Raw genomic sequence first — 27,889 nt, forward strand, 5'->3', positions numbered from 1 at the left:
AAAACAGATATGGTGGCTAAAATGAGATACACACAAAACAACAAGACTATCTTTATTTATTTTTTTTTACATTTATAAATATCACAAGCATTCAAACCTCTCTTTATCTTTCAAGCAACAATCCTTTTCATTCAATTCAAAATAAAAGAATATTTTCAAGCATTGAGATAAACATCAGGCGAGGTTCTCCATCCAACACTATCAGATTTCAGTGTAAGATTTCATGAAGCCTGACGGTTTAGTTCAACGCAGGAAAATATTTCATTTAATGACTTACACAATTACATTGTAAAGGAAGTTTACATGTATATACAAATGCAATATGATAGGATTTCACGAAAACATATCAACACTTATGCTCCAATTGGTTTTAGACAGCGGATACAACTATTCTATTTTAAGTAACAAATTTCATCCTTATTTGGGACATTAAATATTGAGACATATTAAGATTATATTTGTTAAAATCAACAGTGACAAAGATCTTTCACCAGCACGATTTTCCCTTGGTGTGATCACGTACATTAACAACTGAACGGATGTTCAACAGGTTTAAATTAAGATGTCATATACATGTAAATGATTTTTTTTGCTGGGTTTATCTCCCCATGAACAGCCAAATTCATTTGGAGGCAGGAGATTCTTGTAGTAGTTGGTGACTACCTCACTGCTAAATTAAGATGTCATATAAATGATTTTTTTTTTTTTTTTTGCTGTGTTTATCTCCCCGTAAACAGCCAGAGTCATTTTGAGGGGGGGGGGGGGGGGGGGGGGGGGGAGCTTCTTGTAGTAGTTGGTGACTACCTCAATTAACAACATACAGGAGGCCAGTCGCATACCATCCGGAGCAAGAAAAGTACAGTGTCTTGCCTAAGGACACAACCACAACAACACAGACTGACCTGTTTCTCAGCTTCCCATGAAACACAAACTGACACGGATAGGGAGCGTCGAACCACCCACCTCGGATCTTCACCTGAGGTTACGTGACTGGTGCTTTAACCGACTGAGCTATTGTGGTCCCTGTCACATCAATGAAAATTCTGTTCAGAATTGTAAGAGTTTTTTCACAGACAACTTGCTCCAGTTGACAACCAATTCATTCAACAATTTACACTTGTTATTTTATCCGACTGTTTGATGGATCTCCGTATGCAAGAGCATGTCGCATTTTTTGTTTGGCTGTACCAGCTGACGATGGACCTTAAACAAAACAATTATCACTTTAACTTCCTTTGTTGACTAAAATTTACATATATATAAATAAATTAAAACCGTAAACATGTTATGTTGATGACCCTTGTTCTAACATCACTCACACTGGGTTCATTCCATCACTGTATAGTGAACAGGTGTTAAACCAACTCTCATCGCACTCTTTGCTTGACGAAGGATCTAGGATCTAACAAACATTTTCTAAAGCCCACGAACACAGTTTTCATTGTTTGTTTTGTTAAAGATAAACATCTTTCCAAATCATACTCATACCAAAGTGATGAATATCATTCTAAGAAAAATATTTTCAGATGATTCGTGGTTTGGTCTAGACAGATTTATAATATACTTAATACTACATAATACTACATAATGTGAATCTGGTCTAGACAGATTTATAATATACATAATACTACATAATGGGAATCTGGTCTAGACCGATTTATAATATACATAATACTACATAATGTGGATCTGATCTAGACCAATTTATGATACTACATAATACTACATAATGGGAATCTGGTCTAGACAGATTTATGATATACATAATGTAAAGTTATGGTGTATAAACAACCACGAAAATGGCTACAAAAAATCTGGACAATCATTTGGTTTTATGGGGTATGCACAAAAAGTTGGTACCAAACACAATCTATAGAATGAAACCAGGAAAGATAATATCATGTTGGACACAACCGGCAGTGTAGGAATGAGTCGTATGATCAATGTAAAGCAGCAAGCGAACTCAACAAAACGGAAAAACTCACACAAAAACCAGACATATTTAATGTGTTGGTAGATAACCCAGCATCTTTGCTAGCCAATTAAGGGTTCATTTCTTTTTCTCGTATTCTTTTTAGGCAGATTTTACCTTGTTCTCTATTAAAGCTTTCAAATCCTGCCCTGGCACAGGAACTTGGCATGAATTTCCAACCTACAGTCCAAATATATCCTACATATACATGTGTATATAGACCATGAGTTGGAAATTCGGTCCAAATCCCTGTGAATGTAAATAGTAATGGCAGTATTTTCTCTTGTATTTGATCGGTTGGTAGAAATATTTCACTATTAATAGTCTAAATGTAAATGACAAATAATGGAAACACATTAGGGGCCTGTGCTGGATGAATCACATATAATTTGTAAAATAATAAATCTACCTCAATACAAAATTTAAGGTTATTTCTGAAGGAGTCTATAGATTCGATTGTGGGACTTTGATCTTTCGGACTGCCGATAAAACCTCTTCAAGATTGGCATGATCTCCAAACTCTTTCTCCTGATGCTGGTAGAGGATGCCCTGGTCACCTGGCCCGATCACAAACACACCTGAAACGAGATAATTGTAAGGTCACATAAACACACCTGTAACGAGATAATTGTAAGGTCACATAAACACACCTGTAACGAGATAACTGTGAGGTCACACAAACACACTTGTACTGATATAACTGTGAGGTCACACAAACACACCTATAACGATATAACTGTGAGGTCACATAAACACACCTGTAATGATATAACTGTGAGGTCACACAAACACACCTGTAATGTTATAACTGTGAGGTCACACAAACACACCTGTAATGATATAACTGTGAGGTCACACAAACACACCTGTAATGTTATAACTGTAAGGTCACACAAACACACCTGTAATGATATAACTGTGAGGTCACACAAACACACCTGTAATGTTATAACTGTGAGGTCACACAAACACACCTGTAATGATATAACTGTGAGGTCACACAAACACACCTGTAATGATATAACTGTGAGGTCACACAAACACACCTGTAACGAGATAACTGTAAGGTCACACAAACACACCTGTAATGATATAACTGTGAAGTTACACAAACACACCTGTAACGATATAACTGTGAGGTCACACAAACACACCTGTAACGATATAACTGTGAGGTCACACAAACACACCTGTAACGATATAACTGTGAGGTCACACAAACACACCTGTAATGATATAACTGTGAGGTCACACAAACACACCTGTAATGATATAACTGTGAGGTCACACAAACACACCTGTAACGAGATAACTGTAAGGTAACACAAACACACCTGTAACGATATAACAGTGAGGTCACACAAACACACCTGTAACGATATAACTGTGAGGTCACACAAACACACCTGTAACGATATAACTGTGAGGTCACACAAACACACCTGTAATGATATAACTGTGAGGTCACACAAACAAAACTGTAACGATATAACAGTGAGGTCACACAAACACACCTGTAACGAGATAATTATAAGGTCACACAAACACACCTGTAACGATATAACTGTGAGGTCACACAAACACACCTGTAACGATATAACTGTGATGTGACACAAACACACCTGTAACGATATTACTGTGAGGTCACACAAACACACCTGTAATGATATAACTGTAAGGTCCCACAAACACACCTGTAATGATATAACTGTGAGGTCACACAAACACACCTGTAACGATATAACTGTGAGGTAACACAAACACACCTGTAATGATATAACTGTGAGGTAACACAAACACACCTGTAACGATATAACTGTGAGGTCACACAAACACACCTGTAACGATATAACTGTGAGGTCACACAAACACACCTGTAACGATATAACTGTGAGGTCACACAAACACACCTGTAACGATATAACTGTGAGGTCACACAAACACACCTGTAACGATATAACTGTGAGGTCACACAAACACACCTGTAATGATATAACTGTGAGGTCACACAAACACACCTGTAACGATATAACTGTGAGGTCACACAAACACACCTGTAACGATATAACTGTGAGGTCACACAAACACACCTGTAACGATATAACTGTGAGGTCACACAAACACACCTGTAACGATATAACTGTGAGGTCACACAAACACACCTGTAACGATATAACTGTGAGGTCACACAAACACACCTGTAACGATATAACTGTGAGGTCACACAAACACACCTGTAACGATATAACTGTGAGGTCACACAAACACACCTGTAACGATATAACAGTGAGGTCACACAAACACACCTGTAACGAGATAACTGTAAGGTCACACAAACATACCTGTAATGATATAACAGTGAGGTCAAACAAACACACCTGTAATGATATAACTGTGAGGTCACACAAACACACCTGTAACGAGATAACTGTGAGGTCACACAAACACACCTGTAATGATATAACTGTGAGGTCACACAAACACACTTGTAATGATATAACTGTGAGGTCACACAAACACACTTGTAATGATATAACAGTGAGGTCACACAAACACACCTGTAACGATATAACTGTGAGGTAACACAAACACACCTGTAACGATATAACTGTGAGCTCACACAAACACACCTGTAACAAGATAACTGTAAGGTCACACAAGCACACCTGTAATGATATAACTGTGAGGTCACACAAACACACCTGTAACGATATAACTGTGAGGTCACACAAACACACCTGTAATGATATAACTGTGAAGTCACACAAACACACCTGTAATGATATAACTGTGAGGTCACACAAACACACCTGTAATGATATAACTGTGAGGTCACACAAACACACCTGTAACGATATAACTGAGGTCACACAATCACACCTGTAACAATATAATTGTAAAGCAGTCACTCTAAAAAATGAAATGATAATTATAAAATTTTCCTCTTAGAGTTGGACATTTAAAACTTCACTCTGACCTTTGACCCAGCAAACTTGACCTGTGACCAAGATAAAGTAAATTTACTTTCTAATCAAACTGATGGTTTACTAGTGCTGAACTTTCATTAGTGTCAATCTGCAAATTAAACGAAATCTTCAGTTACTATATGAGGGAGTTTCTGTAAACACAAAAGAAATGTGTCCAAAAGATCAAAATTTGGGTTCGTTATAAAATTATTCAATATTGACATAACAATACTAAAGCTCCAGTTTCCATGACAACACCATTCAGGAAACTGGCAGTAGAGGAAGTTTTGTAGCTGCAGTACTCATCAACTTTTCTGGACAAGAATTAAGTAGATACCGTATTTCTTTTTTGTTTTCAAGATGGGGGTTATGGCAGCCAGCTTGAACTTGGCATAGCTTTAAACTTTAGTATTATGTCTCTGTAGACTTTACACAGCTTTACGTTACATGCGTAAGAAGCTTGCAGTGATAACAAGATTTTTAAAAAGGCAGGTATAATCAATTCTGGTTGAAAAAGTCTCTTCTCAATTCTTCAGTAAATCTTGTTTTGTCTTGTTTTCCTGGGTTTATCGCCCCGTAAACAGCCAGGGTGATTTTGAGGTGAGTGTCCTTGTAGTAGTAATGGAGGCCTGTCACATGCCATCCAGAGCAATAAGCGTACATGTCTTGCCCAAGGACACACACATGATGGCACAGGCCAGTCCACTTCTCAGCTTCCAAACCAACACAGGTAGGGAGTGTTGAACCACCCACCTCAGATCTTCACCTGAGGTGATGTGGCCGGCACTCTAACCGACTGAGCTATCACAGGCCCTTCACCTGAGGTTACGTGGCCGGCACTCTAACCGACTGAGCTATCACGGGCCCTTCACCTGAGGTTACGTGGCCGGCACTCTAACCGACTGAGCTATCGCGGGCCCCAAGTAAGTCAAATTTTTAAATGAAAATAGATTATATATAACGAGTTATGAAAACCATCTTGTAAGTTTGTAATTCATGAAAGGACAATTTAGTTTCCAACTTTCATAAGGCAAGCTTTTTTATTTTGCAGTTCTATTGAATTTTTCAACTAGTTTTCAATCCTTGGCAAATCACTACTATCATTTGCAGGGATCGACACTAACAGTAGCCCTGCAGCCCTGGGCTGTCTAGAATCTGGTCGGGCTGCCAGAATGTCCAGACCAGCAGCCCTGTGGGCTGCCAACATTTTCAGCCAAATGTATGATGTCCAGCTAAAGTTTTCTTCATTTACGTCAAAATTTTTATTTTCAAATTTTTTTTTATGAAACCCTTTGGTGTAAGAACGAAAATTTTGATACTAGAATGTAGGAAACTACATCCAAAATATTCATTTTTTTTCCCTCTCAGTGTTGGGATAAGGGGCTGGAGGGACAATGGCCCCAAATCCCCCAAGAGAGGCATCACTGTTGGCAGCCGGGCTGCCTCATTTCAAAACCTGGCAGCTCGGCTGTCAAGGATTAAGTTAGTGTCAGCCCCTGATTTGACAGCTCCATTACTAGAAATACCTGTGGTTAGTTGGTAAATCTGAGTCCCTGTTGAAATACAGCTTGGGAGAGGGGGGAGGGAGAGGGGGTTGTAACAAGTATTTCAACTGTAGTTATAATTAAAGTGAAATACTACAACTTACCTCCCATTAATCGTCCCTCGCCTTCCATGTTCCCTGGAATTTTCTTTCTATAGACTCGAATGATATTCTGTATCACATTCACACGAAATAAACCAAACAACGGCATCCATCTTTGCTTTGGACCGTAAAACATTTTCTGAAACAAAGAAAAGGCATTTGATAAAATCGAATGAAACAAGAAATTGTTGGCTAATAGCTTGACAGGCAAGCATTAAACCTATAATTACCTAGATATCATATTTTCAAAAGTAAGAACTTGTATAATATCACTTATCCAAGCATGATTTTGACTAGTTTTTAACCTTATGGTTTGAATAAAAGAATAACATTCAGCAAAGTATATGTTCTGGAATTAACCAATTAACATGATTGACCCCTGTGACCATGAAAGTAGGTCAAGGTCCTTCCTATGGACAAATCTTTGTAGTAATTAATTCAATTATGTCACCAGTCCATTATATACATGTAACGGCACCAGGTCTTTTGGTTATTGATAAGATCATTGGAAGATTTTAACTCTTTTGATCCTTGTTGATCAACATAGGTAGCACACCACAGTAAGACAGCCTGGCCATGGGCAATTTTTTTGTTAAGCAAATAACTCCTGTATTATGATATGCATAAAAAATGAAAAAATAAATGTACACTATAATTGGTATATTCAGTATGAAGTAGTACATACCGGCTTCACATTTATTAAAACAAAAATCAATAAATTGGTTCCGGATTTTAAATATCCGGATTTTCCGAACGTGTGTTTACACAGGAAATTAAGTTTTGCCTACAGCGCAAAATGGAAGCCCACAGAAAAGGTAAGATAGCGGAAAAACTTAATTTACAACATATGTCCAAACAAGATTAATTCTGTCTTTGGGATAGAGATATTTAATTTTAAATAGGTTTCAGAAAAAAAATTGTGTAGAGAATTGTGCCATTTTGGGTCAAATATCATAATATTTTGCAATTTTTGAGAATTTTTTAAGCTGTTACCATGGTATTCACAGCTCTAAAAATCACAGAAAATATCAGTTTACTTATCCTTCAGAGCTCTATTAAAATTGCAAATGTTGTACAGATTTCAAATATATATACTTTATTAGAGGTTATATGTAAGGTTAACTGGCAATGTTTACATATCTAAAACATGTGCCATATTTTTCAGAATTTGGCATTTTTACTGTACACTGCTACCATAATTAATGATTGTCAAATATACTTGCATCATACATATCAAATACCAAGATCCTAGACCTCAAAGAAATTATTAAAGACTTACTGTAATTAGCAATATAACATCAGAAGTTAAACTACTGTATACCCGGTAATTTTCGCCCCCTTTTAGTTTTCGCCATTTTCACCCTTTGAAGATAGGACGAATTTAAGATGAAGGCGAAAATTTCAAGCTGATTTGAAGGATTCATAAACCATAGTAAATGGGCCATCACCAACATACCCTCCTACTTTTCAACTATAAAATCACGTACTAGGCTTAGCAATTTCAATTAAAAACGATACATACTAAGTTATATAAAAATTAAGTCTTTATTTCTTAAATTATGTAGTCGGTCATGATCAAAATGAAATACAGAGTGGCATCAAATTTCAGCCATGGCAAAGACTAATTTTATGAGTTCCCCGTCGCTTAATTGTGGCTTCCATTCATGTACATCTGTATGTACATGTAAACAAGAGAAAACACTTTTCGATTTTACAAACGAGGAAAAGGATATTTCTTGAAACCATTTAGGGCGTATTTAAAACAGTTTGAATATGTTTTATGTTGCTCAAGGGCGAAAATAACCTGGGACGAAAATTACCAGGTATACAGTAGTTCTTTTCTAAATTACATAGAGTTATATCTTACCTCCGTATCTAAGAATATTTGGCCTTTGAAAAATGGCTGGAAATCCTCTACACCCAGAGTTTGATGTACAACACCATACAACTTCACTCCATGAGTGTCAAGGTCATTCAGCAAGGAGGACAGCCCGAGGGCTTCCTACAATTATAAAATCTTAATTATAAGAAATATTAATGACTATACGCCGGTTCTGTTAGCTATCCTTATCTGTCCTTCTCTTCTTTCTCACTTCTGTCCTATCATCAGCTTCTCGTTCTTTCTTTTTATCCTCCTTTTTACTCTTTAAAGTAATAAAGTATTATATCAAATGAAATATTAACTTTCTTTATGCAGTCATTAAGAATCTTTTTTGTATAATTTACAGGGTTTTTTTTACACTGATTTGGGAAAGGGCCTTTTTGTCTCATTTTGGGAAGAAAATTGGTAAATTGGGAAAGATTTTTTTCAGTAGTTAAATGAAAATTTGGCTTAAATATGAAATAATTTCAATTGGGAATGGGGCCCCTTAACGGCCATGGAAAGCCCCCAGAAAAAGCCCTGGTTTATATGGTATGAGAGATACACTATATGAAAGACAAAAACTGAAGGGTTAGTATTTAATACGAATGAACTATTATTGCCACTGTATTGAAAAAAAACTTTTGAAAATATAAATTAATTTATAAAAAAGATTACCCAGAGGAAGCCAGACACATGCTGTATTACCCCACGACTACTACAATAGATCATGTTCAGAGGGATCTGGGCACCCACCATTCAATTATCTTTATTAATCGTATGAAAGCCTGATGTTTTCTCTATTTTTCCGTTCTTTCCCTGAATCATTTGATGACTCGAGGATTACTACATTTTGATGTCTTAGAAAGATCTAAAATTAATTTTCTGAAATGTATCAATCACAAATTTCAACTGTCAAAATCTGTGTTGGCCATTTTATTTTTACTATCAGAATCAAAATGAATGAAAACAACTGGGGATCAAGAGGACCCTACATGTGAACAAATGGCGATAACAACTTAAGGAATTGTTTATGGATGGACCACAGACCAAGGACATAGGAGAATCGAAAAGCCCATCATCTGTAAAATCTACACTAAATAGCCCATCATCTGATGATCTGTAAAATCTACACTGAATAGCCCATCATCTGATGATCTGTAAAATCTACACTAAATAGCCCATCATCTGATGATCTGTAAAATCTACACTAAATAGCCCATCATCTGACGATCTGTAAAATCTATACTGAATAGCCCATCATCTCATGATCTGTAAAATCTACACTGAATAGCCCATCACATGATGATCTGTAAAATCTACACTAAATAGCAGATCATCTGACGATCTGTAAAATCTACACCGAATATTTAGCCCATCATCTGACGATCTGTAAAATCTACACTGAATAGCCCATCATCTGACGATCTGTAAAATCTACACTGAATAGCCCATCATCTGACGATCTGTAAAATCTACACCGAATATTTAGCCCATCATCTGACGATCTGTAAAATCTACACTGAATAGCCCATCATCTGACGATCTGTAAAATCTACACTGAATAGCAGATCATCTGACGATCTGTAAAATCTACACCGAATATTTAGCCCATCATCTGACGATCTGTAAAATCTACACTGAATAGCCCATCATCTGACGATCTGTAAAATCTACACTGAATAGCCCATCATCTGACGATCTGTAAAATCTACACCGAATATTTAGCCCATCATCTGATGATCTGTAAAATCTACACTGAATAGCCCATCATCTGGCGACCTGTAAAATCTACACTGAATAGCACATCACCTGATGATCTGTAAAATCTACACTAAATAGCCCATCATCTGATGATCTGTAAAATCTTCACTGAATAGCCCATCATCTGATGATCTGTAAAATCTACACTGAATAGCCCATCATCTGATGATCTGTAAAATCTACACTGAATAGCCCATCGTCTGTAAATCTACATTGAATAGCCCATCATCTGTAAAATCTACACTGAATAGCCCATCATCTGATGATCTGTAAAATCTACCCTAAATAGCCCATCATCTGCCGATCTGTAAACTCTACACTGAATAGCCCATCACCTGATGAACTGTAAAATCTATACTGAATAGCCCATCATCTGACGATCTGTAAAATCTACACAGAACAGCTATAGGCCATCAATCTACACATATCAATTTATTACATAACATTTTGTCAACTTCAACCTTTCTACAAACAAACAATGATTTCTTTGTGTAACACAGATTTCATGGCTGACAGTAATGGTTTGTGATAGTCCCCAGCGGATTGTTCACTTATACATGTACAACCATAATAATATGAAACTGTCTGTATTTTTGTTTAGATAGGCTCTATAACATCAGACACATTTTGATAAAACACCATTACATATGTGTTTTATGCGATATACTATACATGGTTACCGCATTATGACAACAATTGTATTTCAAACATAAATTTTGGTTTATTTCGTTTAATGTCCTATTATCAGCTAGGGTCATTTAAGGACGTGCCAGGTTTTGGAGGTGAAGGAAAGCCAGAGTAACCACCGGCCTACAGTCAGTAACTGGCAAATGCCCCATGTGGGTTTCGAACTCGTGACCCAGAGGTGGAGGGCTAGTGATAAAGTGTTGGGACACCTTAACCACTCGGGCCACCGCTGCCCTTTCATAATGAATGTAAACTTTCAAATCTTGCCGATCATATGTAAACCTTTGACAGCTGAAGAATGTGCTAAGTAGGTTATCAAACAATCCTAAGTGTTTTGCTTTTCAGATCAAATAGAAAACAATATTTGAGTTTGCAAACATTGAAACAATTAGTATGTTCAGGTCTCTTCAAGCCTAAAATTCTAATGTCTGAACTCATATATACTTAAAACTAGAGGAAATATTTAACTACAAACAATGTTTATACAGAGCAAACACTAGGTATTTATGGCAGGGTTTATTTGAGCAATAAAGTGTAACACAGATAATAAGAATAATAATAAAATTGTCGATTTATAAGATTTTCACGACAGGGAACATCTCTGACAGAATCTTTATTACCTATTTAGACGACCATTTATTGACACAGATAACCAATCTACGATTTAATGAGAAACCAGGTAGATACACCTGTACGGATATATACTGTAGACACACCCACATATTTATCTGTCAATAAGCCCAGGTAAAAGTCTTGAGCCTTGAACCATTGTCTGTATAAATATATACAGCAGATATTCATGTAGACTATACAATGATATCTATCTTTCAGTAAGCCAAAGTCTAAGTTTTGAGCCCTGTACCATTGTCTGTAACAGATATATATTTACCTACCAATAAGCCCGTCTGATACAGTAACAAGCCCTGTACCATTGTCTGTAACAGATATAGATGTTTACCCACCAATAAGCCTGTCTGATACAGTAACAAGCCCTGTATCATTGTCTGTAACAGATATACATGTAAATGTTTACCCACCAATAAGCCCATCTGATACAGTAACAAGCCCTGTACCATTGTCTGTAACAGATATAGATGTTTACCCACCAATAAGTCGGTCTGATACAGTAACAAGCCCTGTACCATTGTCTGTAACAGATATAGATGTTTACCCACCAATAAGTCGGTCTGATACAGTAACAAGCCCTGTACCATTGTCTGTAACAGATATATATGTTTACCCACCAATACACCCGTCTGATACAGTAACAAGCCCTGTATCATTGTCTGTGACAGATATATATGTTTACCAATAAGCCTGTCTGATACAGTAACAAGCCCTGTACCATTGTCTGTGACAGATGTATATGTTTACCCACCAATAATCCAGTCTGATACAGTAACAAGCCCTGTACCATTGTCTGTAGCAGGTATATATGTTTACCCACCAATAAGCCATTCTGATACAGTAACAAGCCCTGTACCATTGTCTGTAACAGATATATATACAGTAACAAGCCCTGTATCATTGTCTGTAACAGATATAGATGTTTACCCACCAATAAGCCCGTCTGATACAGTAACAAGCCCTGTACCATTGTCTGTAACAGATATATATGTTTACCCACCAATAAGCCCGTCTGATACAGTAACAAGCCCTGTATCATTGTCTGTAACAGATATATATGTTTACCTACCAATAAGCTCGTCTGATACAGTAACAAGCCCTGTACCATTGTCTGTAACAGATATAGATGTTTACCCACCAATGAGCCCATCTGATACAGTAACAAGCCCTGTACCATTGTCAGTAACAAATATAAATGTTTACCCACCAATAAGCCCATCTGATACAGTAACAAGCCCTGTACCATTGTCAGTAACAGATATAGATGTTTACCCACCAATGAGCCCATCTGATACAGTAACAAGCCCTGTACCATTGTCAGTAACAAATATAAATGTTTACCCACCAATAAGCCCATCTGATACAGTAACAAGCCCTGTACCATTGTCAGTAACAGATATAGATGTTTACCCACCAATGAGCCCATCTGATACAGTAACAAGCCCTGTACCATTGTCAGTAACAGATATAAATGTTTACCCACCAATAAGCCCATCTGATACAGTAACAAGCCCTGTACCATTGTCAGTAACAGATATATATGTTTACCCACCAATAAGCCTGTCTGATACAGTAACAAGCCCTGTACCATTGTCTGTAACAGATATATATGTTTACCCATCAATAAGTCGGTCTGATACAGTAACAAGCCCTGTACCATTGTCTGTAACAGATATATATGTTTACCCACCAATAAGCCCGTCTGATACAGTAACAAGCCCTGTACCATTGTCTGTAACAGATATATATGTTTACCCACCAATACACCCGTCTGATACAGTAACAAGCCCTGTATCATTGTCTGTAACAGATATATATGTTTACCCACCAATAAGCCTGTCTGATACAGTAACAAGCCCTGTATCATTGTCTGTAACAGATATATATGTTTACCCACCAATAAGCCTGTCTGATACAGTAACAAGCCCTGTACCATTGTCTGTAACAGATATAAATGTTTACCCACCAATAAGTCGGTCTGATACAGTAACAAGCCCTGTACCATTGTCAGTGTAACAGATATAGATGTTTACCCACCAATAAGTCTGTCTGATACAGTAACAAGCCCTGTACCATTGTCTGTAACAGATATATATGTTTACCCACCAATAAGTCGGTCTGATACAGTAACAAGCCCTGTACCATTGTCTGTAACAGATATATATGTTTACCCACCAATAAGCCCATCTGATACAGTAACAAGCCCTGTACCATTGTCTGTAACAGATATATATGTTTACCCACCAATAAGCCCGTCTGATACAGTAACAAGCCCTGTACCATTGTCTGTAATAGATATATATGTTTACCCACCAATAAGTCGGTCTGATACAGTAACAAGCCCTGTACCATTGTCTGTAACAGATATATATGTATACCCACCAACAAGCCTGTCTGATACTGTAACAAGCCCTGTACCATTGTCTGTAACAGATATAGATGTTTACCCACCAATAAGCCCGTCTGATACAGTAACAAGCCCTGTACCATTTTCTGTAACAGATATAGATGTTTACCCACCAATAAGCCCGTCTGATACAGTAACAAGCCCTGTACCATTGTCTGTAACAGATATATATATTTACCCACCAATAAGCCCGTCTGATACAGTAACAAGCCCTGTACCATTGTCTGTAACAGATATATATGTTTACCCACCAATAAACCCATCTGATACAGTAACAAGCCCTGTACCATTGATATTATCTAACTTGCCTATACAATGACATTAGGGTTACTATCAGGATTCACTGAATTGAAGCTGTAAGTTTCCTTGGAGATTAATTTGGTCCTTCAAAGACTTACCTCCCTGCACATGGATCATCCAGGCCGTCTGACCGCCATCATGACCACTCCGTTCTTTTTCCATAACTCTGAAGCCTACAAACACAAATCAAACATTGTGAACATGTATCTTAACAACTGTTTGAAGGGAAACACTCCATGCGAAGCCAGAATTCTAACACTTCTTCTCCAGTCTCTGTTCAGGTCAATAAAGTTTGTCAAAAATAAGAACCCACAGAGGTTAATTATGATTTCAATGATTAAAATCCATTTTTGTGAAACAAAAAAAAAAAAAAGATGAAAAATTATGTTTTGTTTTTATATTCAGTAAAACCAACTATGATAGCATTATATAATCAAAATACAGAATGCCAACACAAACTTTAAAACAAAAAGTATATATATATAAATACAGGCATTCTCATCCCCTATAATAGCTTATAGTTACAATAACTTAGAGATACAGAATACCAATTATCTGCCTAGCCTTAATTCATAGGGAAACACTGGGCAGGAAAATATAGGAATCAAAAAATAACCAGGATATTTATGTTGGGAATTCAAAAAGTAACCAGGATATTTATGTTGGGAATCCAAAAGTAACCAGGATATTTATTTTGGGAATCCAAAGGTAACCAGGATATTTATATTGGGAATCCAAAAGTAACCAGGCTGTTTATGTTGGGAATCCAAAAGTAACCAGGATATTTATATTGGGAATCCAAAAGTAACCAGGATATTTATGTTGGGAATCCAAAAAGTAACCAGGATATTTATATTGGGAATCCAAAAGGAAACCAGGCTGTTTATATTGGGAATCCAAAGGTAACCAGGCTGTTTATGTTGGGAATCCAAAAAGTAACCAGGATATTTATATTGGGAATCCAAAAGTAACCAGGATATTTATGTTGGGAATCCAAAAGTAACCAGGATATTTATGTTGGGAATCCAAAAAGTAACCAGGATATTTATATTGGAATCCAAAAGGAAACCAGGCTGTTTATGTTGGGAATCCAAAGGTAACCAGGCTGTTTATGTTGGGAATCCAAAAAGTAACCAGGATATTTATATTGGGAATCCAAAAGTAACAAGGATATTTATTTTGGGAATCCAAAAGTAACCAGGATATTTATGTTGGGAATCCAAAAGTAACCAGGATATTTATGTTGGGAATCCAAAGGAAACCAGGCTGTTTATGTTGGGAATCCAAAAAGTAACCAGGATATTTATATTGGAATCCAAAAGTAACCAGGATATTTATATTGGGAATCCAAAAGTAACCAGGATATTTATGTTGGGAATCCAAAGGTAACCAGGATATTTATGTTGGGAATCCAAAGGTAACCAGGATATTTATATTGGGAATCCAAAAGTAACCAGGATATTTATATTGGGAATCCAAAAGTAACCAGGATATTTATGTTGGGAATCCAAAGGAAACCAGGCTGTTTATGTTGGGAATCCAAAAGTAACCAGGATATTTATGTTGGGAATCCAAAGGAAACCAGGATATTTATGTTAGGAATCCAAAAGTAACCAGGATAATTTAGAAACAAACTGAAAAGACCTTTCATTCCTTCTTTTTTAATATTTTCTTGTAAAAATATCTGGTATTTTATATCAAAGACTGAATTATGTATCACTACTAACTGGACAGACAGAACTTACTGTGATGTTCTTCGGCTGAGAATCCAAAGTTTGTACCCTGGCATTTTCTAAGTAATTCAGCGTGGCTCTCTCTGATGACATGAACCATGACACAGGAACGTTACAGAGGGTGGCGGCCATTGCCGTCACCCCTGCCATTCCAAGCAGGGCCTTCGTCACCCCCATCAGCGTAGGCTGAAAGTTTACTACCTGAAACAACGGTAAGTTAGAGATGTATACAATTAGTAACAACGAAACAGACTTATGGGGAGGAATCCACTGCCTGAAACAGCCATAAAAGATGTACATGTACATATGTAATAACAACTAGATAAATGTATGGGGCGGAAATCCAATGCCTGGAACAGCTATAAAGCATAAATTTGAGAGGAAGTGATACAACTAAACAGAGAAAAGGGCACAGGAGAGGTAGTAGAATTCTATCCCATAAATTTTGGCCCCAACTATAAGCCCCTGGGGAGTCAGTCAGGGCCAATATGGATCAAAACTTGTCATCCTATACATCAAATTTTAACCAAGTTTAGATTAATTCAAAGTAAATTTTTAAAAAATGATGCTGAAAAATGTAAACTCTCTATATAAACACTTCAGTTAAGTTTACCCCAAACCATGTATATATCGATTCACTCTTTACCCCAAAACCATATATATTTCAATTCACTCTGATTGCGTTTGACTCCATTGCTATCAAAATGACAGGACCCAGTCCACACAAGCCTTCCCCAACACCTGAGGTCATGAAATTCGCAATCTTAGATCTAGCTTCCAAAATATTCAATTATTTTTAGAATTTGAGTTAATTTGACCCATTTTTGCCAACTCCCCCAGACCCTTGGCGTGATCCCTCAGACCCTTGGGGTGATCCCTCAGACCCTTGGGGTGATCCTTCAGACCCTTGGGGAGATCCCCCAGACCCTTGGGGTGATCCCTCAGACCCTTGGGGTGATCCTTCAGACCCTTGGGGTGATCCCTCAGACCCTTGGGGTGATCCCTTAGGCCCTTGAGGTGATCCCTCAGACCCTTGGGGTGATCCCTCAGGCCCTTGGGGTGATCCTTCAGACCCTTGGGGTGATCCCTCAGGCCCTTGGGGTGAACCCTCAGACCCTTGAGGTGATCCCTCAGACCCTTGGGGTGATCCCTCAGACCCTTGGGGTGATCCCTCAGACCCTTGGGGTGATCCCTTAGGCCCTTGAGGTGATCCCTCAGACCCTTGGGGTGATCCCTCAGGCCCTTGGGGTGATCCTTCAGACCCTTGGGGTGATCCCTCAGGCCCTTGGGGTGATCCCTCAGGCCCTTGGGGTGATCCGTCAGACCCTTGGGGTGATCCCTCAGACCCTTGGGGTGATCCCTCAGACCCTTGGGGAGATCCCTCAGACCTTTGGGGTGATCCCTCAGACCCTTGGGGAGATCCCTCAGACCTTTGGGCTGAGGATCAATCATATCTTTCACAACTATGCATGGTTGACTTTTTGGCCAAAGTTGCATGGTTTCTGAAGAATTTCATTGAAAATGGTTGAGATGTTTCTGCAAAGAAATTGAAAATCTGAATTGTCTACAGACAAACAGTGCCAGGCATCAGCTGCTAGGCGAGGCTATAAAATTCAGAATCACAGACTTGTATTAAATTCAGCTATCTAATGGTAACTAGACTCTAGGAATTTCAAACCACCTTCGTGTTTGTTTGGAGATTACAGAGATTTGCTATTAGGCAAGCCACACAAGTAAAAGAGGTAATTTAGACTCAGTTCATGTGTTGTATCATTGAATGGGGTAATTTTCACTTGTTTGAGAAATTTTCTCCGATAACGACATAGCAACCATCGTCGTCAGAGCACCAGTTAAAGCATTTATCAAAGATTTTCACCTCGTTTCTCTCGTTATATCAACCGTCGCCACAGCAACAGGTTATTATGATGCAAATATGTATATGTATGATATCATAGATTTTCATCCCGTTTTCCCCTAACAGTAACAAGTGGAGGAATTTCTACTAAAAAAAAGTGTTATTCATTTTCTTTAAAGTGCCATTTACTTTAGTAATTGAAGCAATAAATGATATAATACAGTAAGCTTGTTTCATGAAGGCTATATATTAATTTATTCGACAATTTACTTGTCTGTACTGTCGTTATTACTACTTGACAATTATCTATTTCTAGTAATATACATGTATAACATTTGTTTGTTAGGATCCAGTACCTATATTGGATTATACCATCGTTTTTACTTACTAGACCCTATATATATATGTATATATGTATTTTGATTTCAAACAAGATTTTAAGAAAATGATTTTCGGAAATTATCATTTTTACGAACCTTGTTCAAAGAAAAGTTTTTAAAAAATTTTTAAAACTTTAAAAAACTTTAAAAAATAAATTTAAAGGAGAAAATTAAACAGACCAGCATGATTCTTTCTTGCAATTTTTAACTAATGATATAACGCCATTGTCCATTAACATATGACATCATAATCGATGGTTAAATCGGCCAAGTTATGCCCCCATCATGAGCCCAATTGAAACCTGAAATTATCAAAATATGGTATTGGTGGAAAGGGGACATAGGCTGCTTCCAGGTTTATAACTATCAAACAGATCATTCAGTTAGTGACTTCACAAATCATTTTAAAAGGTACTGTCCCAAAATTTTAAATGCACCCAGGGAACTGTCATTGTAAGGGTCATTTTTAAGATACAGATACACAGATGGTATCAAATGCTAGAGAAGTTATTGAAGAAGAGGTAGAAAGAGAGAAAGAGGAAGGGAAGGGTAAAATAGTGCTCATTTATTTGTGTAAAAAAAATCTGAAGAACAATTTTTTTTTTGCAGTAACCCTTGCTTAGTCCCCTTATAGGCCACTTTTGGTCAAAAAAAAAATGGGATCATGTAGCAAAATAATTATGTATCTTTATTAAGAAAATAATTAAGAAACACTACATAGGTGGAATTTCTTTTTTAAAGTTACCGAAATTCTGCCCCACCGCCAAAATAGAATGAAATCGAAATATATTACTCAACCGTCGGAAAGATATAACACAGCAGGATATTCCTTCCTCATAATATTACATAAATTTACGAGCAACAAGCAACATAAACATGTTTTAAACAGGCTTCAAACATATTGTATTAGCCCCTGTTTGTGGTGTATGATTTGTTGCAGTAGCATTTTTGTTTTTATTTTGGCGCACATTTCAAACAATAAACGGCTAGATTCTAAAGGTCCAATATGAACATCATGTAACTGCAACCTAACATATTAGATTCACTAGTTATACGCATATAATCAACGTCACACCCCACGTCTTATTTCGAAAATCAATAAGTTATTACGAAATCGTCCCTAGGGTGCGAGGTTAGCATATAATATATAATGCTCTACTAGTAATTGACACAGATTTTAAATCTCTATATTATATACCTAGAAAATGCTGTTCGTTCCAGATTCAGTTTTTTTCGAACTATGTTTCGGTTTCTAAACAGCTTCAGTGGTTTTAGATATCAAAAATTCATCTGAAGTAAATTGGATACCTTACCATTTCTAGAATCCTGTCAGGCCCGTAAATGTACAGCCCTGCTGACAACGCCACAAGCAAAGTAACTGTTGCACTCGAAAGCCCCATAATGAGGCATCAACGATCTTCACAATCGGATTGATATATAATCTTGGTTTTTTATAGAAAATGTTTAAACACTTCCATACAATAAACAATTTTTGAAAGACAAAAATACTTTGTCAATTAATTCTGTTGAAAATGTTTTCGTTCTTTGATTGACGTAACACCAGAGATATGTACAGTTAGTTCACTCCATACACTTGATAATTATTAACCCTGTACCAGTCCAACACTTGTCACACTCAAGCCCGTACGATTACAACATAGCCGCCTACTTGGTCACACAGCCACACATCTTCCTGCCACACATCTTTCTGGAGTTGAATGACAAACAATTATTAGATGATTTAATGGTGACTCACGTACAACACAGGAAATGTTGCCGATCAACAACAGCTTAAATCAATGAATGATATTCGCCAATCTGTTATCACTGTTACCACCTTGTAAAGTGCCACCCCCACAAATGACCCGTTCATACTCATGGCCAGGGATCTAACACTATCTCGTAAAGTCTATCATCAGAGTTTTATATTGTGGACAGTGTGTCAATACTTTAGTCAGCACGACATCATTGCTCAACCAGGGTCACAGTAGAAATCAAACATATTGGCAAATGTTTACATATTCAGTACACAACCTGGAGACAAAAATATCTGTCTACCTAGAGCAGTGTACCTCAAAAAATACTTTTTTCATGATGAAATAGTGTATTTACTTTATACATATTTCTTATTAGGCAATTTGGTGCTGTATAAATTGTTCAAGGAGTTCAAGGATGGTCAGTCCAAATTTAAGTTGTCTTAATTGTGATTATGTTACAAATTACAAAGCAAAATGTAACATACCATATGTGAATTTTCAGTCAAAACTTTGTATTTTCAACTGTATGCAGGGTTGTTTTTTTTAGGGCTTTTTGGGGGCCGTTAATGGGCCCCATTCCCAATTGAAATTATTTCATATTTAAGCCAAATTCCCAAAACTTGCAGTTTACTCCAGAAAAAAAACTTTCCCAATTCACCAATTGTTTTCCCAAAATGAGACAAAAAGGCCCCTTCCTAAACCAGTGAGAAAAAGTCCTTGGATGTATTAAATGTAACTTCTATACTGTACATTATGTATCTAGGTTACAAGAGTTGTAATTTATATCTGTAAATTCTAGAACTTCACAAGCTGGTCAGTCTGCTGTCGTGGTTATGTCTTTGGGCAAGGTACTTTACCCTAATTGCTATGAATGGCATGTGACGGGCCTCTTGTATGTTGTTCAGTGAGGTAGTCACCAGCTACTACAAGGAGAACCTGCCTCAAAATGACACTGGCTGCTCACAGGGCAATTATAAACCTAGTTGTTGTTTATAAATGTGGATCTTAAGACAGAATAAGGCATTTCAAACAATACGATTAATGAAAATAACTTTGATAAGTATCACGTGAATAATGAAACATATATCTCGTGTGGTTTGGTTGGGTTTATTTTGTTTTACATCCTATTAACAGCCAGGGTCATTTAAGGACGTGCCAGGTTTTGGAGGTGGAGGAAAGCCGGAGTATCCAGAGAAAAACCATCGGCCTACAGTCAGTACCTGGCAACTGCCCCACGTAGGTTTCAAACTCGCAACCCAGAGGTGGAGGGCTAGTGACAAAGTGTCGTGACACCTTAACCACTCGGCCACCTTGTGTGGTGTGTAGACCATTGATAGTACTTTGTCGTATATGAGAGTATAAAGGACTTACATGGACTTTGTCATTAACCACCGACTGACAACCTACAGATAGTGTTTGTTATCTAAGGTTAATCTAGACTGATTTTACTACCCGAAATGAGGTAGTATTTCCCACTGATAGAGTTTTCCCCTTTGAATAAAAACAAATTCCCCACCAAGAAAAAATCTGTTAAAAAACAGGGGAAAATTCACCAAAACAAGGGAAAATCCCCAAAATTTTGATGAAATATGTAAGAATTATAGCAAAGAATAGCTGTAAAATGTTAAAATTTAAAGAATAATTCATGACAATGTGGGCCTTTCATTTCCCCTAAATTTCAGGGCAGGGGATGGGGGAGGAGGGGGAGGAGGGGGAGGGGGGTAATGAGGTGCTAGGTGAGTGCATGTGGTTGTGAAATTGTATAAGCAATGACCATGACATTTATTTGTCAAACACTTATACATTATACATGATACAGTAAATTTGTCATCAAAATTAATGAAGAACTGCTCGAGTGAACTAAGATGGTATAAATATCAATTTAAAGTATGATGGTGAGGTCAGAAGATTTATACAGATAAGCAAAAAATTAATTTCATCAAACATATATTGTCTTGTTGACTTCGTAAACTTATTTTCAATCAAAATTACCTCTTCCAATGATTTGTTTGTCCTACAAGATCTCAAACTTCAATATAACGTCTATATATCTAAACTTTAAGATATTGAATATATTGTTCATCATAACTAACCCATTCAAAGTGCTAGTGATCGGAAAATGCCTGAAAGATATCTGTCCTTTTCTTTGCAGCACAAGAATTTACTGTATATCGCTTTAATATTTCTGCTTATAGATGTTTGTAATGGATCATTACCAACCGTTATTGATCTCAATGCACCAACAAATCACTTCAATAAATTGTCTGAAGACATTCAACGCATACAAATGTATACAATAAAAACGACTGCATATTTAAAGGTCCTGCAATAATGAGGTTAAAAAACTAAAAACTGGTACAACAAGTAAATGCTATATCTATCTAAATACACCTATTTGAATAGACATCATGCTCAAATAAACCTGTAACTAATCTACACATCAGTATAAACACAGCTGAAGTATTTCTGGCATAATTATAATAATGATTATCTCTGGAACTTGAATGGAAGATTTGACTCCTATGACCTAGAAAATAGGTCAAGGTCATTGGTATGATGATACATAAAACTCAAATAAACTTGTAACAAATCTACACAGTTGTTAAAAACAGCTGTAATATTTCTGGCATGATTATAATCTCTGAAACTAGAATGGAAAATCTAACTCCTGTGACCTTGACAATAGGTCAAGGTCATTGGTATGATGAAACATCATACTTCAATGCTATCATCGACACTGACCTGCATCTGGCCTGTTACTATGTATACTTCCTTCTCAAAAGTACAACCCATGTAAACTTTTTAAAAATATAACACGGTTTACACCTGATATTGGTTTCCAAATCATATATATATTCTCCTTCAAAACTAGCCCATTCAGTGCCTCATCCAACATAGATTAGAGAGTTTCGGGTTTCCTTGCTTTACCTGTTTTTACGGCTTCATTGAAGCAGGTATTAGGCATGCTCTCATGTTCAACAACTGTAATTACCTTAATTATGATTTTGGTAAATTATTATTTCTAGTGAAATGTCATCACATTTTTTTTTATATCGTTCTGGCGTCAATTCACAACATAAATTGACACCAGACCAATATAAAAGTTGTAAAAGCATCAGAAATAATTCGGACCATGTACAAATTTACCTATGACAAGTGTCTGCTCCGGACGCGAAGTTTACGACAATTGTTGTCACAAGTGCTGCTTTTATGGTCAGCAGGTAATGCCCGTTTACAGAAGAAATAAATAGTATATCGTTTTAACGAATCCTGCCACATAATTTGTTGAAGAGTTCAGAAGAATCAGTATTAGGAAGTTTTTTTTTTATTACTATGATAAAGATTGAGAAACAAATCTGTACATTGCCATTTCATTTGGTATCCAGAGGTAATCAGTTTTGAAAAGGATCGGCTTCTGGAAGTTGTGCATGTAATGTACATTAAACTTTAGCTTTCAAATTTAACATGTCAAACTGAAATATCTAAGGCTAATTAGTAATTACAAATGATAAAAATCTACCTGCATGACATCACAAAACAATTTCATATATCCAATATGTTAAGTTTGATCAAAATTTGTTTTAAAATGAAGTTGCTACAGATCAGATGACAAGATTTTCTATAAAAAGTAATTGTGACCTTGACCTTTGCACTTTGAAACACTAATTGAAGTCTGATTAAAATCCGTTTGAAACTAAAGTCATGCCAGCTCACAGACGTTCTGTCCTCAAATGCCCTGAAGCATTGGAGCAGCAATGGTGTATCTGATCATGACTTTCGATAGAAAAAGCAAAAGCAAATTTATGAACAAAAATTACATCAAGCCCCCCCCCCCCCCACCAAAAAAAAACCAAAAAAAACAAATAAAAAAAACAAAAAAAAAAAATACAAAAAAAACAAAAGATAAAAATCAACAGAAAAAACAAAAAAACAACAACAAAAAATAAACAAAAACAACAACACAAACACAAAAAAAAACAAAACAAACTCAACCAAAACACAAAAAACAAATAAAAAAACCAAAAGAACAACCCCATTTAAACACCGACCTAAAAAACCCACCCCAACCTCCACCAAATAACAACCTTATTAAAACAAACCGGTGAACAGTAAAAATTACCACATGTAAAAAAGTTCTGTTTTTTTATTCCATGATTAAAGTCTTTTTCTACAAGTAGTAACTGTCAATGTCATCTTTGCACCCTCAAACAAGGAGTTGTTCCTATCTATCCAATATATAAAGTTTTATTAAAATCCATTTAAAGATGATGTGATTACTGATTAGATAGAGAGGTGACAAGAATTGAGCTGGACACATACATTGTACAATATACAATGCACAGGTACTTGAGAACATGATTATGATGTTTTTAATCAAAATGTCATGTTATAGACGAGTAAATTATTGTATTACGATCGCTTGCTTAATTCTTAAAAAATATACCATTTGGTTTTATAAATATTAAGCTTGCGATTATAATACAATAATGATTTACTCGTTTCTATAACGTAACATTTTAATTAAAAACATCATAATTATGTCCACAAGCACCTGTGATACAATGCAGGATAACGTAACTACTTAGTTATTGGAAAATAAAACACATAAAAAAAAATAACAAATTTATAAGAAAAATGGAAAATAAATCAAGTGTAGAGCTTATAGTCTAAACATAAAAATGTAGAGAAAAGAGAAGAAAAATTATTTAAAAAAAAGGTAAAAATAGGAAAAGAAAATAGAACCTAGAGTTAATGTAGAGAAAAAGGAAGAGAAATTAAAAAAAAAATAGGAAAAGAAAAATTAGAAAATAGAGTTCTAACAGAAAATTAGAAATATATTGTAACAATTTGGCAGTGATAGCCGTACGCAGTGCTCGTAGAAATTCGACGTGTGTCGCAACGGTCCCCTACAGTGGTCCAATGCAGCCGACTCGAAGGTTGTTCGAGTATATTGCATGGCTCTTACAATCTTGTCATTTTCATGAATGTTTCGATATGGATATAGTATGTTAGTTAGTTTTACTACTATAGTACCGAATGACATGTATCAAAACAAAGATTAGCTCACCTTTTTTGTCGAATTCTGTCAACTCTAACCAGCCTGTGTGTCGAAGTCACGCCGCCGACAGACTTCTAAAATTAAACAGGCCGGTGATCATTGATCCGGAACTGAGATAACTGACGAAGGACGTCGCATGCAAAATGTTTATTCATACGAACGGATTTATCTTTTAGTGTATTTTAAATGTCGGAAGTTATTTTCTAATATAATGATGCAGCTGCCTACAAATGTAGCTACTGCTTGATAGCACGGATACTTGTGGACATTAATCAAATTGTTACGATATACATAATGTAGATCTAGACGAGTGAATTATTGTATTATATTTACCATTGTATGGCACTGCCACTATATAACCCTACCAATTCAGTTGCGAGTTCACCAGCCTATGAACTGCCAACAGGAAGTGATCTCTGTTATTGGTAAGCGCGGGAAATTTGAATTTGAAAATTTCAAAACAAAAATCGCATGACAAATAAAAAATCGCAGATGGTAAATATAAGAATTGAACGGCTTTCAGTTGGCATTCATAGTCAATATGAATGCCAACTGGACAGAGGCAAATTCAACATGAAGCGCGCTGCCAACTGAAAGCCGTTCAATGCTTAAATATTTACATTTACACTGCAGCCCCACTATATAACTTTACTAAGCTCACTTGGAAGTTATGAGTCCATAACTTCCAAATCTTTATTATGACGTCATTAATATAGTGACGTCATAATTGTCACGTCGGCGATAACGAAAGATGGCTGTTGAAAAGGCTGGTCCGTCTTTGACGATAACAATTTGTTCATTCATCGTCGGAGCAAAATTCCTGGATATAGTCTTTAAAAAATCGTTGTCAAATGTAAATATAAGCATTGAACTGCTTTTAGTTGGAAGTTATGGGCTGATGAATTCCAACTGGACAAAGGCAAATTCAACATGCTTCATTAAATTTGCCTTTGTCCAGTTGGCATTCATATGCGCGCTTCATGTTGAATTTGCCTTTGTCCAGTTGGCATTCATCAGCCCATAACTTCCAAATGAAAGCAGTTCAATGCTTAAATATTTACATTTACACAGCAGCCGCACTATATAACTTTACCAAGCTCACTTGGAAGTTATGAGTCCATAACTTCCAAATCTTTATTATGACGTCATTATTATAGTGACGTCATATTGTAACGTCGGCGATAACGAAAGATGGCTGTTGAAAAGGCTGTTCCGTCTTTGACGATAACAATTTGTTCATTCATCGTCGGAGCAAAATTCCTGGATATAGTCTTTAAAAATCGTTGTCAAATGTAAATATAAGCATTGAACTGCTTTTAGTTGGAAGTTATGGGCTGTCATCAGCCCATAACTTCCAATTGAAAGCAGTTCAATGCTTAAATAGTTAAGTATCATAGATATAAGTTCAGTAGTATTTATGTCTTATATTCCATGTACATAAAAAAAATATATGATACTACATGTATTAATTATGTGTACAGATCAAACATTCGTTTTATGGCATATATGGACTCTAATCTAAATTCTTCATGATCAGATTTATTCACCTGATGGTTCATTGGACCACCTAGTAAAATATGTATTAATGAATAATCAGGTAGTGAATGCAGATATGTACTTAGTTATATACTTGAAATGGATGCTATAATACACCATAGATTATCACGGATATTATCCGTTACAGAACACTCCAAAATAACATGAGTTACACAATCTGTGTAGAAAAGGCCACAGTGGTGACATAAAAGCTGAACATTACTTACCCGAACAGTTACAATCAATTTCATTATGTTTCCAATATTATAAAGACAATTTGGATGACGCAAAGCTAATTGCCATAAATAATGAGGTTTAAGATCGTCATGCAGCAAGAAAAATCTTGTGAAGTCAGCGTCATTAGACATTCTATGCAACCAAGCATTAGTTTCATAATTTGATACAGATTTATAAATCAATTACTTCCAGTGTATTTTGTTTGGAAAGCTACCATCATCAAGAAAAAGTACAATATATTCATATAAGTTATACTTCTTAAGTATTCTAACGATATCGGGTATAAAACCTTTTTGACTACAGTTGTTCACTATGTACATAAAAAATCTCGAAATGAATACTCTGCAGATTAAATTATTTCTATTCATTCTGCAGATTCTACCTAAATACAAAAGTGTTTTAATATCAATGTACGCTTCTATAGAGAGCCATCCAATCAAGGAAGTACACATATCAGTTCTTGTTTTTTTTCCAAAACCTTGAATTGACTTTACAATAAAGTGTTGAGCTCTTTCTAGCATTAATAATTCAGTATTTGAAAGTACCCACAGTTCACATCCGTAGAGTGCAGATGGGTATACTTTAATTTTTACAATTTTAGCAATAGTTAAAGGGTTTAATGCGCATTGATGTGCCCCAGAACGTAAAAGGGCCATAGTGCCACTTTTTAATTTCCGGAGTACCCGGGAAAAAACCACCGGCCTACGGTCAGTACCTGGCAACTGCCCTACGTAGGTTTCGAACTCGCAACCCAGTAGGGAGGGCTAGTGTTAAAGTGTCGGGACACCTTAATCACTCGGCCCGCGGCCAACCGCACCTATGCATGCACGTCTGTTCATAAATTCTCATTTTTGAAGAGTTTTGAAGAGGTTTTTTTCTAATTGCCAGCCTTTTGTGGTATGTTTACGTTTTAACCCCCAAGATTTGCTACTGATAACTCAATTACTTGCTAAACTTACATATCATACACAATCAATATTAACTTGAATGTACATATTGATATGGTGGATTTCACAATGATATAGGAAAAGGAAGAGAATATCTTGTCATCAGATCAGATTGACAAGTATGAACTAACGGAAGCTAAGGGGATAGCTATTTAA

The 27,889-nt window shown here is 36.3% G+C and overlaps 1 protein-coding gene across 3 annotated transcripts; it reads right to left on the reverse strand.

The window, feature by feature from the left end:
- Positions 1 to 39: 39 nt before the first annotated feature.
- LOC117339171 (peroxiredoxin-like 2A) lies at positions 40 to 25,096 on the reverse strand. 3 transcript variants are annotated; one of them, XR_004535129.1, is made up of 7 exons: positions 19,511 to 20,014; positions 15,975 to 16,163; positions 14,328 to 14,402; positions 8,451 to 8,585; positions 6,587 to 6,722; positions 805 to 2,550; positions 40 to 663 (listed from the first exon to the last, which is right to left on the reverse strand). XR_004535129.1 is itself a non-coding variant. In XM_033900614.1 (6 exons), the coding sequence occupies exons 1-6, from the start codon at positions 19,595 to 19,597 to the stop codon at positions 2,417 to 2,419; spliced, it is 756 nt and encodes a 251-aa protein (XP_033756505.1). In that variant the 5' UTR covers positions 19,598 to 20,014; the 3' UTR covers positions 40 to 2,416. The 3 variants fall into 3 exon arrangements, 2 of the variants coding, with proteins under 2 accessions (XP_033756505.1, XP_033756519.1); XM_033900614.1 differs by having other exon boundaries at positions 40 to 2,550; XM_033900628.1 differs by lacking the exons at positions 40 to 663; positions 19,511 to 20,014 and adding an exon at positions 25,023 to 25,096 and having other exon boundaries at positions 2,279 to 2,550.
- Positions 25,097 to 27,889: the final 2,793 nt, after the last annotated feature.

This window comes from Pecten maximus, chromosome 1, assembly GCF_902652985.1.
Source record: "Pecten maximus chromosome 1, xPecMax1.1, whole genome shotgun sequence".
In the NCBI taxonomy this organism is placed as follows: domain Eukaryota; kingdom Metazoa; phylum Mollusca; class Bivalvia; order Pectinida; family Pectinidae; genus Pecten; species Pecten maximus.